This window comes from Colossoma macropomum, unplaced genomic scaffold, assembly GCF_904425465.1.
Source record: "Colossoma macropomum unplaced genomic scaffold, Colossoma_macropomum, whole genome shotgun sequence".
NCBI classification, from domain to species: domain Eukaryota; kingdom Metazoa; phylum Chordata; class Actinopteri; order Characiformes; family Serrasalmidae; genus Colossoma; species Colossoma macropomum.
The window spans coordinates 29,937,647-29,952,058 of NW_023494794.1; the positions used below are offsets into that span (position 1 = coordinate 29,937,647).

General features: G+C 38.7%; 1 protein-coding gene across 1 annotated transcript; it reads left to right on the top strand.

The window, feature by feature from the left end:
• The first annotated feature begins 345 nt into the window (after window positions 1-345).
• On the top strand, window positions 346-7,224 carry prdx4 (peroxiredoxin 4). The gene is made up of 7 exons (XM_036580826.1): window positions 346-661; window positions 1,404-1,521; window positions 2,801-2,917; window positions 3,693-3,815; window positions 5,384-5,514; window positions 6,969-7,003; window positions 7,102-7,224. Exons 1-7 carry the CDS (start codon window positions 361-363, stop codon window positions 7,150-7,152), a joined length of 876 nt encoding a protein of 291 aa, XP_036436719.1. The 5' UTR covers window positions 346-360; the 3' UTR covers window positions 7,153-7,224.
• Window positions 7,225-14,412: the final 7,188 nt, after the last annotated feature.

Genomic DNA, 14,412 nt, shown 5'->3' on the forward strand with positions numbered 1-14,412 from the left:
ATGTTGAGGCCATGAATTAATCTATCGAGGCCACAAATTCATATATTGAGGCCCCTATTCACTACATTGAGGTCACAAACTACTATATTCAGGCAAATTTACTGTATTGAGGCCATGAATTATTATACTGAGGCCACAAATTAATATATTGAGTCCACGAATATTGAGGCCACAAATTACTATGTTGAGGTCATGAGTTACGAGAAACTTAACCAGAGAACTTAACCCAGCTCTGACTTAATCACCATGTCACCTTAGGGGCTCGGTACGTTTCTTTTTCTTTGTGGTACATCAAAAAAATTGAACTGCTCCTTTAAATCTTCCTCCACACCTCCCGAACTTTTTCCCTCCATCCAGCGAATGAGCTCCAGCCGCGGAGAGAGAAAGAATCCGCGCCCAGCCTCAGTCCCTCCTCCTCGGCTTGAAACAGACGTGCAGCCCGCAGCTCTCAGTATGGACGTCCGACAGTGCAGCAAAGTGACCAAAGCGCTTCTCGGCGTGTTGTGTTCGGTGTTCATCCTCCTGGATGTGACCGCAGGAGGAGGTGGAGAGGGGAAAAGGGACCAGGAGTGTTACAACTACGCCGGAGGGCACGTTTACCCGGGAGAGGCTTTCCGCGTTCCCGTCTCAGACCACTCTCTGCACCTCAGCAAGGCGAAAAGTACACAGATATTTTCAGTTTCTGCTCCATTTCTCCACACTGCTCCATCGCTTCTGCACAGGGACACTCGCTTTCATGCACCAGACCCCAAAAACTGAAATAGTTTTTCGGAAATATTGCTTTTACAGACTCTTTCACTTTTGCTTCTGCACCAGCTGTCAGTGTTAGCTTAGCATAGTTAATCCGATCTTAGCTTAGCAACGCTGCAGTCTGGGAATAGGAAACTGGCTAACGTAGCTAGCTAGCTGCTAGCAAGTGTTAAATTAGTAAAAAAATGGAAATAAAAAGCCTTTTTTTAATCTGTTTGTGTTTGTTGGGGCTCCACATTCCGCAGAAAGCGTTTGTTTCTGCTTATTAAGCTAAAAAAGAAATTGTTCGAGAATAAATCTGTCATATAAAGTCTTTAATTCCACGTCATGTTTGGACCTGCACTGTATTAACACTTTAATGGACACGAATTCAAGGATTTTTTGCTGATTATTTTGAGTTTCATGCATAACACAGTGCAACAACATGTTCCTATTGTGCTTTCCCTTTTTATTTTAATTGCATTTGTATTTTTTGACTTTCCCTCCTTTTCTATGCATTTGCATGGTTTAGTATCTGTTGCATATGTATTGACATGAGTGCACTGATGTGTTGGAGATGGCTGTTGTAAAATGCAGTCAGATGACCCTCATTAAAGTGGACACGACTCTCTTACCTGTAACATAAATGTGATTTTTCCTTTTTTTCTTTCCAGTCTCCAAGCCTGCGCCACACTGGGAGGGAACAGCCGTCATCAATGGAGAGTTTAAAGAGCTGAAACTGTCCGACTACAAGGGCAAATACTTAGTCTTCTTCTTCTATCCTCTGGACTTGTGAGTGTGCAGCCGTAAAAATGTATTATGTTTCTTACACTGAGACATTTTCTTCACAAGCCATGAAATGAAGGAAAGATGGTATCAAATAGATACCATAGTGCTTCCCAGTGGCGCAGGTGAAATTTCCCCATTGTAGGACTAATAAGGGTCACTTACCTAACCAACTTAATACTCGGTAGATTCTATACGATGGTAGTTTCTACATTTCTAGAGGATTAATATAAGAATTTTATAGTAAATTCAAAAATTACTGTAGTTTACTACAGGATGCTGCACAAGCATTACAGTTTACTATCATTACAGCATTAGAGGAATATTATACGGACAAAAACAACAAAAAAAAACTAGTTATTGGCATCAGACAGATGATTAGATTAGCTGAATATGTCTGATATTTGATGTACACATACTCTGGAAGAGCAGAACGTTTAGGTGATGCTGGGATGCTATGCTTAAATATCTGTATTTTATTGAAATGCATTCATTTTACTATATTAGTAACTCTCTATAAATAAATATTACATTTTTCTGCAGTGCCAATCCAAGTGGATTGTGTCTTAGTTTCAGTAGCGATAAATATCGGCTATCGGTCCAGGGATGCAGCTGTTAGAGTTACTATTATGTAATGTTTATTATTAAATGTATTTATTTTATTTTATTTTATTTTTTTATTATTTGTTTGTTTATTATTATTCATATTCTTATTCCTACTTTAATTATAATTATTTTATTATTATTCTTTATTATAGTCATTTTAATTTTTTTTTTACTTTTTAATCTTATTGTCCTTTTTTTATTTTCATTTGATTTTATTAACTTATACATTTTAGCTATGTTTTATTGTTTTTTACTGTATTTTTATATATTTTATTGTTTTTTTGTGTTGTTATTTAATGTTTTATTTTTTTATATATACTTACCTGATTTGAGTCTTTTTTGTTAATTTACTTTTATTATTTGATGTGTTCTTAACATTATCAATCCCTTGTTCTGTATCAACTCGGCAACATTGTAAATAAGGGTCACCCTCAGTGTTTTTCGAGATTAAATAAAGGTTGATTGACTGATTGATTGATTGAAACAATCTACTCTTAAAGAGGAGAAAAGTAAAGTTATTAAGAAAAAAGTGAGTGTTGGGTTCAGTGCTGGAGCACATTTTCTATTTAAAGCTATTCTACAGTGATGTCAGTGCTAGTGGTGAGCGTATGAGGGCTGATAAATGATTAATGTGACTGACAGTAACCTGTCTGATCTGTTCTCTTTCTTTATTTAACAGTACGTTCGTGTGCCCCACTGAGATCATTGCGTTCAGTGACCGAGTGCACGAGTTCCACGCCATAAATGCAGACGTGGTGGCCTGTTCTGTCGACTCGCAGTTCACACACCTGGCCTGGTGAGGACGCCGCACTTACAACAGATTTAGACCATCAGCTGAGAAGTGTTTTACACTGTAACAGAGGTCTACACTACCCTCGTAGCTCCAGCGCCAAGATAGACACATAGATAGATAGATCAATTTCCTTTCAGGATCGATAGATAAATAGACAGATAGACACATAGATAGAGAGAGAGATCGATAGATATCTGTCGATCTATCTATTGATCTATCTATCCCAAAGGGAAATGGCAGTGTTACTGTAGCAAGACATGAACTTACATATAAACTTACTTGCACATAAACTTGCATATACTGTGGTATTTTAATAACAGAAATAAAAATTGACATTAATTAGTCAGAAATAAAAAAAAAATGAGACATAAGTTAGAGTAAAGTATGCAAGTAGAAATAGAAGTATATCTATTTGCATATTTACATAGTGTCTAAGACAGTTTTGTTGTATTTACCTGAGAGCAGGAGTGTAAACAATGAGTATAAACAGAACTATGAGTTTTAGCAGTATTACAGTGTAAAGTGTGCAGTGAGAGAGTTGGTACAGTAGCAGGTTATGATACATTGCACAGTGAATATTAACAGAGAGGTGATACAGTGATGTGGTTCAGCCCAGTTCAGGCAGCAGGAGGTCAGAACCATCTCTGCAGTATGGAGACTCGTAGAGTCTCAGGGCTGAAGCTTTAGCGATAGCTAGAAAACTGATTTGATTAAAATTTTACATTCCTCCCAGAACTCTGTTGATGTTTATTTGCATATTTTCTCTGTCCGTTACCAGGATCAACACTCCCAGGAAGCAGGGTGGTCTCGGACCAATGAAAATCCCCCTCCTGTCTGACCTCACGCACCAGATCGCCAAGGACTATGGAGTCTACCTAGAGGACCAGGGCCACACGCTCAGGTAGAGAAGCACGCAGACACATTCATACACATCGCAGGGTTCTGTCTGACGAAGCTGGTTCACCTTAATCGGGCTTCGTGAGTTTCAGCTTCACTGAACAGAACGAACAGCTGCAGTTTACTCGCTTTAACAACTTTCTCTGTTAATCGAGGTTTTATTACACAAGCTGATTAATTCACATCAAACATGAAGACGATTCGAGCGGCTTATTTTTCAAAGCAGCAAAACGAACTCATACTAAATATATATGTAGAAAGTACAGCATTTATGACAGTATAGAGCAGCGCTGTCTCCACTGCCACTGTTTAAGCGCTTATTGGAGTAATAAAGACTTTGTATTCTTCATATTTATGTAGCATGATGTGCTTTTTACACTGAAAGCCGATACTCTTTCTTGTTTCTGTTCATTTACTTAATTATTTGTTAATTTTTAATTCATTTATGACACAGCTACATCCACCTTTTAGGTCTCTCTATATCACATGATTGTGCCAAGCTAGGAGGGTGAGGGCTAGCATGAGCTTTCCCCGAGACATGTGAAGCTCCACCGTGTTGTTTTCATACACGTCAACACGCTTGCAGGAGAACACTAACCGCTAATTGCGTTGCTTGAGCAGGCACTGTGATGGGGCCGAGATGGAGAACCATGTTTCCTCAAAAAGCTGTTCATGAAATCTTGAACGTAACCAGCCCTGGAGCAGGTGAGGTATCCAGCAAAAGTTGCCATGGTGATGTAGCATGGTAAAAAGTGGTCCACACAATATCACGAGCTTGTCCTTTGTGAGATAAAGATAAACTGAACACTTTAAAATGTTTTAAACCTTGGTAGAAAGGTTGCAGGGTGTGCTTGTTGTCAGAGTGACTGCTGTTTGCTCACACACACTGATGTGTGTACACAGGGTGTGAGGATTCTGATTGGATAGTACAGGCTAAAGAGGGAAATCTGCAAACCCTCCCCATGCTGAGTAAACGCACCTCACGCTCTTAATCACAGTCCTGTGCTTGTCAGAAAAGAGGGACATTGTTTATGCAGTGTTTCAGTGTTAGAGAGCAGGACTGCCTTTGGATCGCAGTGGATCACTGGATCACACGCTGTACACCTTACCTGCTCCAGGGCCTGTAAAGTTCAGGACTTCAGCTCATAAACAGCCCAAGAGCTTCTGACCAATCAGGGGCGGTCTCCTGGCCGAACAAGGGGCGGCTTCGTGACCGAACTGGGGCAAGATTCGTGGCCAAACTGGGCCGCGCTTCGTGGCCAAACGGGGCCGTGCTTCGTGGCCAAACTGGGCCGCACTTCGTGGCCAATCAGGGCCGAGATTCTGACCAATCAGGGATGGCCATCTGGCCAATTGGGGCCAAGCTTCGTGAGACAGGACTCTGATATGGGATCAGGTCACTGTTCCATATAATCACATTCATTCAGATTGAGAAGACAGAAGCTGACCCTGGATCAGCCTCTGTTTCATACAGACAGCAAAAGTCCTGCAGTTTGGATCAGGAGGTTTTGCTGTAATCTACTGTAGATTAGTTTGATTGTACATGTATGAATATGTTTGTTTGTTTTTCAGAGGTTTGTTCATCATCGATAATAAAGGAACACTTAGACAGATCACTATGAATGACCTGCCGGTTGGACGCTCTGTCGACGAAACACTCAGGCTGGTTCAGGCCTTCCAGTACACGGACAAACACGGAGAAGGTACACACAGACACACACACACACAGCTGCAGCACGATCATAATCACTTTTACATGATTTTACGCCTCATAAAAGACACATTATAAAGTGCTGAAACCAAAAATCAATAACGATTATACAGAAAACTGCATGGAATGATCATCGTTTCCATTAAATGATTATTTAAAGGTCCTATGACCGCAATTTTGCTGTAATTTTACCATTGCATTTGTATGAAGAAATTGTCTTTGGTAATGAATGATGATGACCCCCCAGGTCCCCCTGTATTTCTCACTGCACCAATGCTGATGCTGGAGGCAGGGTTCAAGTTCGCAGCAGCCATTTTGCTTAATTCTTCACTCCAAATACAAACAAAACACAAAGAACTCGCAACCAAAACCAAAGCTAAGCTTGCCACTTTTCAGTGGCTTCAAACAAGACTTTTCAGTCCTTCTCTCACTCAATCTTTTCTTTAGTCTTCAGTCTCTCACTGCTGCCTCTCCCCGCCGTCCTCACAGGGCTTCGTCCTCGGTCAGAGTTCGGGCCTCGGGGGACGGGCACGTGCCATACTCACCTTGGCTATACAAATAAAATATGGAAGCTCAGTGGGACCACTCGATTTTTGGGATACATTGTTCTAACACCAGCGCGCCGACCTGTTTTATACTTAAGCAATAAAACACAGAGGGAGTGTGTTATTGCGAAATAACATCACGGCTGTGATTTGGTCGCTGTAGATCATCACAGCCGTGATGTTATTGGCGATAACACACTCCTCGAGTGTTCTATTGCTTTATACAACAGTTAAATAAATACAGTAATAAATTAATAAACTGGGCCGTGAACGCGGCGTTTAATATGTTTTAATCTTCGCAGTTCCTTCACCAATTATAGTTCCTTAACGAGCAGCTTGTTAATACGTCAGAGTAACGAGCTCCGCCCACTCGCTGCACAGCCGGCAGTTCGTTCTCCAGCTCCTTACACTAAATTCCCAAACTGTCATCACCACTGAGCAGCTTTTCAGTCGGCAGCTGAGACAGAAGAACAGCTAAACAACCTGGAATCAGCCAGAAATGAACCCAACACCATTCGCCAAACGTGTCTCACCCTCAGAGTCTGACCAAATCAGACTGAGCCATAAAGCTGCCGCAATATCAAGTTCAGCTCAGTTTGGTCAATTTTTGCCAGATCAGTATTAATGTTGTTTTGTTCAAGCCAGTCTGTAAAGCATCTTACAGCCCATTTAGTTTGGCGAATGGTGTTGGGTTCATCCTCAGTTTTATCTGGCTTTAGTATCAAAATGGTATCGAATTTCAATATATTTCATAAAGTATCACATCGAAATTGAAATATTCAATATCGTAACAACACTAATGTATACTTATGCTGTAATACTATAGTATTATAATAATATTATATGATAAGATTATTCTTGTGCTGATTTTGGTGTCAAACTGCTCCCTCTGTGTTTACAGTTTGTCCGGCTGGCTGGAAGCCTGGCAGTGACACGGTGAGTGGTCCTACAGCAGACCGTATGGTGATGTATGATTATATTGGAAGTGTATAAGTCTGACTGACCGCATCTCTCCGTCTCTCTTTTTCCTGCAGATTATTCCCGATCCCTCCGGAAAACTGAAGTACTTTGATAAGCTGAACTGATTTGCTGTGTGTTTGTGTTGTGGGTTTGTACTCGTGTGCAAAGCACAGAATAAACGGAGGGTTTTGATAGAACGTCCGTGTGGTTGGTGCTTATGTTCATGATTTATGGTTTTTATGGTGTCATTACTGAGTGAGGAAAACAGAAACACACTGAAACATGGTGAGTGTGTTCTGCTGTAAGTTGCCTGTGAAGCTTGAAATAATCATTCAAAGTCAAAGACGTCGAGTTTTCACACCACGTCATACGTCTTTACGTATTAACGTCACACAGACGCTAAAAGAAGGTCCGGCTCGATGTTTCGGCCTCAAATGATCTCAAAATCAACATCACACTGATGAAGATGTGACAACTATAGTAGATAATTCACTCACATCCTCAGAGACGCTCCTTCACCAAGTTTAGACTGAGTTCTCTCTGAATTCTCTTTTAATAGTCAGATTCATCTGCTCGGGGACAAAGCACAGCTCGTGCAGTTACACATTTACACCAGAGAGGTCTCCAAATCCCCCAAACCTTACATAGTGCAGCTTTAATTGACGGGGTGTTTGGTACATGGTGAAACTGAGTGGAATCACTGAATGCGTATTCATGCACTCAATAATCCGATCATAATTGGATTTCTGCAGTTATCAGATTATTAAAATAGTCATGTAAACACCATACTCTGATCTCGAAATCCGTTAAAGAGAGCTGGATTTTAGCTCAGTAATCAGATTTCTCAGTGCTGTAAACTCTTACTCTGATTTCTTTCGGATTTTTCAGTCTGAGCATGTGCAAGATCAGATGGTGGATGTCGTGAGTTGCAGCAAAACACCTTTGAAGCGGCGCTGAAACCAAACACATAAAATAAAGGATTTAAACATTCTTCATCTTCTAGATGATTTATGATATTTTCAGGTAAAGTGGCGCGATGTTTAAAAAAAAAAAGTTTGAGTTTTACATTATGTTTACGGCACGTCTTCTTCTGAGAGTTTATTGGCTGATTGTAAAGGAGAAATCTGATTACTGTCTGACTCATGTACACCTGGAGTTTCCCATTATGTGACTACTCAAGTGCATGTAAACATGTTGATCAGATTACTGACAAAATCTGATTTTCTGCAGTTATCGGATTATTAGGTGCATGTAAATACACTCAGTGTAACGTGCAGCCCTTCAGTGGATCACTGCATCTATAAATCTACAAAAAATAATAAAAACACACCAAAGTTTAACAAACGATTAAATTTGATTGTTAATAATTGCAGTAAACAGCTCTTCTGCAAAGCAGTGCAGTGTATTAACAGTAGGCTATGGTTGCCAAACATCTTAATAAATAACATTAGTGCATTAATAATAAGCCACAAAAGGCTTTGGTGAAATCACAGTAAGGCACGGCCTGAAGTGGCTGATTGCTTTTATGAAATGATGAAATGGTCAAGACGAACAAATTTACAACTACTGTTAATTTAATAAATTATAATTAATGTCAATAAATTGTTCAACTAAGAAATGTAGATTGTTTAGAACATTATTGTCAAGCAAAAAGCAGCTGCTGGAAGAGGACAAGTATCGGCCATTATTGTGTATTGCGCTCATTTCATAAGCCTTTTAATTTCTTGTGATATGACAATTAGAATATCATAAAATAGCAGTGTTTAATATTAAAATGTTCAGTTTTTAATATAGAAGCCCTGAACAAGTTGCTCACTAAATTACCACTGCAGTAATAATGCTGGTTTCCACTGATGTCTATGCAGTTTCAGCGTCAAGCTAACAGCGCAACACTAATACTTAAAGACTCCTAAAACTTTACAGTGGCTTAGATAATGTGTGTGTGTGTGTGTGTGTGTGTGTGTGTGTGTGTGTGTGTATGCACGTGTTTTACAGTGAACGATTCAGTAAATACTTCACTTCAAAACTGCACAGTGAACCATAAGGGAGCAGCCTGTTCAGCCAGCTATTGATTAGTTTATAAAATAGTAATAATAATAATAATAATAGTAATATCTACTTTCAGAGCACTTCAATATCAATTTATTTAGCCTGTTAGCTACCTTTTAGCCTGCTATCGGCTAAAAGGTAGGAGCTCTGGGGCCACATGAGGCTCTTTTACTGCCCCCTTGCAGCTCCACAGCACAATTACATTTTAGGTAAAAATACAATAATATTCTTTTACAATAAAATAAATCTCTGCTGATTGTTCTGACACAGTTCTAGCACAGTTTTAACAGTAAATGCTCTTAAGTGCTGGAATTTACATTACATATAACATATAACTGCTAATTTAACAAGCTTTAGTTGTTAAAGTTAGTGCGCAGACTGCCGGTCACATAGCAACACATACAACAATCTGGCCTACCTAACAAAATAGCAAAAAAGAGAAAGATTTAAGATGAACATTTAGAATTTAGAGACGAATGGACTCATTTGCACTTATATCTACTCCAGCTGGTTTCCTGATGTGTTTAAAAGAAACTCAACCACCAAAAGGATTCTGCTTTTCTGAAAGGTAGGCCTTTCCTGTCGGAGATGTGAGAAAAGCAGCTATAGCTGAGCTGAAGCTTAAAGCAGAGCAGAGCAAGTCTGCGTTTTTGTTTATATTTTCTAGCCTATACCGATTCCAATAACACACACTGAGACATCTTTATAGCCAAGATAGTAAAACGTTACACCAATAAAATGGACATAAAAGGTGGTGGTTTTTTGTTTTTGTTGAAATGGGACAAAATAACTCCTCTTCACATCTGGGTTGCCGACATCTGGTCTAGGATATTTAATTTAATTTTAAATGTAAAATTATATTTTAAAGGTAAACATGATTACATACAATGCTAAGCCTGTATGTAGGACTTCTGATTAAGGCTAATCTAGAATCAGTGTCCAGTTAACAGGCAGAGTTAACAGTAAAGCAGCTTTTCTCCTGTAAACTCCAGAGGGCGCTGTTTCTCCACATTTGAGTTGCACTGAATTCTTCATATTTTGCTGTTAAATCTCACATACAGTCACACAGTGACCTTCACATGGTGTCTTATTTGACTGTTGTATGTGCAGTTACTATTTCTAGAAGCAAATAAAGTTCTGAATGTAATTCAACAACAACAACAACAACAACAACAATAATAATAATAATAATAAAGCAATGTTTAATTTGATTATCAATATAAGACTACAAAAACATCATTGATGATATACAAGATGTTTATTTCTGCTGAAAGTTTAAGCTGATTTGCCCTAAAAAGCTTTTCATTCTGTACTGCAAAGCCTGGTTATACATTAAAGATCATTTTCAGGGAGGGAACTCTGGTGAAAGTGTAACGAGACTTAATCTTTGTACAGAAGAAAACTGTTAAATGGTGCTGTGATCATTATGGTGCACTTCACTTTATTATATAACCAGAATGAAGTGAAATAAACCCCCAAATCCTGTGTTTACTGTGGTTTTGTTGTGCCGTTTCAGCTCCAGCTGTTTGCTTGCAAAAAGGTCAGTCACCACATGACGTCCTTTCAGGGGTCAAAGGTCAAAAGTTGAAAACTTTGTCCCGGGTGTGCCGTAAGTTTCCACTGACCAAAACATAACTAGGGGTCCAAACACCAGGGGAGAAAACAACAGAACATTCTGGAAAACACTCCAGTTTGAACACAGTTAATTGGAGATTCACATTAGGGCTGAGCGATGTGATGATATATTATTTTTATTGTGATAAAAAGTTACAGTACAGTATTTTCTAAGTATATGATGGGTGAACAACACTGAACTGCATGAATTATGAAAAGACAGATTTAGAGCCTGTAGATTCAATTCAATTCAACTTTATTATCATTATACCAATACAGGGTTGTACAGTGTAACGAAACACTGTCAGGCTACTATAAAAAACAGAAAAAACACTAAGAAACCTAAACAACAACAACCAGTGCACAATAACAAGCAGCTGATTGGATGGCAGAGGTGGACGAAGTACACAAACCATGTGCCTGAGTTAAAGTAGAGACACCCAAGGTAAAATATTACTGCAGTAAAAGTAGAAGTTTCTCCCTTTAGACCTCCACTGGAGTAAAAGTACAAAAGGATTTGCCTTCAAATGTACTTAAGTATAGAAAGTAAAAGTATTAAAAGATTAATTAACTTAATTCAAATTAGTTACAAGTTTAATAAAAACTTTAAACTCAGATTCACAAATGAGTTTCCTTTACTAAACTGCATCTGTAGGTCTCTGTTCATAAACATAAACTAGCCAAAACTAATTTACTATAAAATGAAATGTGTTTGTATAAATTCAGAAAAAAGACACGTCAGTCACAACTGCATATGTGTACATATTTCTATATTGTGGTCTGTTTACACAAAGTTAGGTTAGTTCATCATTTATGTTGAATAGACTCTCCCAAAATTTTACGCTGCTGCACTGATGTTGAACAATGTGCTGCACTGGGTCAGTATGACCAACAGGTCAAAACAAGCTCAAAACAAAGTGACCGCTGAGCCCTGATTGGTGTTCTTACTTTGCGCTTCTTTCGTTTGGACGTTGCATTTTTATTCACACATAAACCAAAAGGAACGACAGATTTCTCATAATGTGGTGGAGTAAAAAGTGAGATATTTGACTTTGAAATGTAGTGGAGTGAAAGTAAAAAGTCACCAAAATGAAAATACTTTAGTAAAGTACAGATACACGAAAAACTACTTAAGTACAGTAACAAATTACATTTACGTACATACTGTCCACCACTGTTGCATGGCAACTCATTATGGCATTCAGTGGATGGCGTTTCATTATGGTGAAAACATTGCAGCTTGAACTTGGCCATGTTTCATGTTTCGTCAAGCTATTCCTGTAACATGTTTACAGTGTTTACTAGCATAAGCCAGTTATTCATTTAACATTGTATATAGCTAGATAAAGAAAAGCCATAGTGCTTATACTAACACATGCTAGTTAAAGGAATATGCTATTCCTGTAACATGTTTACAGTGTTTACCAGCACATGCTAGTTAGCTTTCCTTTAACAGTCTTTTTACAGTGTTTAGACTTTCACACACACACAAGAGTTAAAAGAACAGGCAGCTATTTTACTGCTACAGTGATTATCAGCAGTGTAAATTAAAGGAATAAGCTCCTTTAACACTGTTGTAGTAGCGCATGCTACTCAGTGGAACAGGCTTACAGTGTTTACCAGCACATCTGTTTTGCTAACTGACATCCAAGCTACTGAGCTGTGTTGACAGGCAGGTCAGAGCATTACAGCCTTTATTGAACTTTTAAACAGGCCTCAGTACAGTAAATAAGGGGGGTGTGAAGTAATGCCCCTCGCTTTAAACCTCCTGCCCCCCAGCTGACTGACTGAAGGTGGTTTTCATGTTTACATGTTATTGTATATACTGTATATACTGTATATACTGTATATAGTGTACGTTCTGTATGTGTGGAAACTTAGAAGGTTAGCTAGGCAGTTTGTTATAGTCTTCTAAAAAAGCCAGAACTATTAAATATATCATTTATGAGCAGCAGTGTGTCAGAAAAACAGCCCAGCGAAGGTTCTGGGTCGTTTACAGTAACATGTGCTTTCTTTGTTACGGCTGCGGAAATACTAGCATTTGGACTGGGATGATTTTAGTGACACATAAAATAAATATGAAAATATATTTATTTAGGTTAGCATCCTGTTAGGACTTCTCTGTGTATACATATAATTATATATTCCTTTTATTAATTTTTTAATATATAATATTAGTTTTGTTAGGTTTTGTATTTTAATACTTTTACCTTGTACTTTCATTAATATTAAGCTCCATTTTTAAGTATGAAAACTGCTGTATTAATAATGTTATAAAGTTATTATTATCGATAGTAAATTATTATTATTAAGAGTAATAACAGTTGCAGCAGTGAGATATTGTATTTTTAGTGGCTATAACTTTTGTATTATATAAAAAACAGCTCATTCCTTTTCATTAGATTGTGAAATATGTGTTGTATCTGCTGTGTCTGTATTCGTGGTTGTAGATTTGCTGAAGGACAGATTTGGGGAGCGGCTGTTTTATCACTGCGTTGTGGCTGAAGTGCCCAGAGAGCAGCAGAGCCTGGAGGGTAAATTAAATCTATACAGTCTATTCGCTCCCACCACCACACTGGGGCGAGGAAGGAGGTGTTAAAGCGATAATTTGGTGAAAAATCAATCACTAAGCTGGACTAGGAAGCTAATATGTATTTGATTTTTCAATAATTATCATTCTCTCTCAATTTGTTGATATCTTCTTAAACTCTCCTTTAAAGGCTCTTCATATATCATGATCCTCATATGTTTCATATCTAAATGCTCCGTTATCTTCATCACTACTTTCCAAAACCGCTGCAGCAGCTTCAGCAGCTGTAAACTCTCTGCACGCCGTTTCACGAGTCTCCGATGTGGACTGAATGAAGAATTAAGGGTTTCCGGCGTGATGGTCAGTCCTTAGTGATTTCCTGAGTGTCCATTGGTCAGTTTCACACAGAATGTAGACGGACACACCAATCCACCAGTTCCACACGGTGAGAGGCAGATGACGTGTATCTCAGTCCCTCTTCATAGGCTCATAACTCCGGATGTGAGTGTTGTATGATCTCGTGATAAGATGGAATGGAAAGGGTGACTCTACAGATTCAGGAAGTGTTTGAACTGGATTTCTCAGCTGGATCATCACAAAGATACAGACACAGATATAGAGACAGAGAATTTGACACATGGGCACATTTATAGATTAAACTGTGGAATAATCCCTGAAAATATTACGCATCTGGCATCAATAGATCAAAAGTTATGACTCATCAAAGTTTCCACTGTTTAAAAGCCTGGCACAATATTATTTTCTGAAAATAAACAAACGTTAGATTCATTGATCGAGATGTCTTTGGCGATTTCACACAGATTGTAAAACTACAGCATGATTTTACGGAGCCCCTGGAGGGACGTGTTGTATTTTTTTAGGTAAAAATCTGGTGCTCACCAGATACTATCAGGTGCAGACTAGATTCTATGTATAGCTGGTGCTCACCTGATAGTATTGGGTGCTCACTACACAGGGTCGTTGTTCACCTGTTAGTATCTGGGGCACACCACATAGTATCAGGTACTTACTACACAGTGCCAGGGCTCACCTGTGTCTCGTGCTCATCTGATAGTATCTTGTGCGCACTACAAAGTAACTGGTGCTCACATGATAGTATTTGGTAATCATCTGATAGTATCTTGTGCACACCACATAGTATCAGGTGCTCATCTGATAGTATCTGGTGTAC

What these genes read in the sequence shown, in the direction of transcription:
- prdx4 (XM_036580826.1), top strand. Translation starts at nt 361, where the DNA reads ATGAGCTCCAGCCGCGGAGAGAGAAAGAATCCGCGCCCAGCCTCAGTC. An exon ending in GCACCTCAGCAAGGCGAAAA is followed by an intron (nt 662 to 1,403) that starts GTACACAGATAT and finishes TTTTCTTTCCAG; the next exon opens with TCTCCAAGCCTGCGCCACAC. An exon ending in TTCTTCTATCCTCTGGACTT is followed by an intron (nt 1,522 to 2,800) that starts GTGAGTGTGCAG and finishes TTTATTTAACAG; the next exon opens with TACGTTCGTGTGCCCCACTG.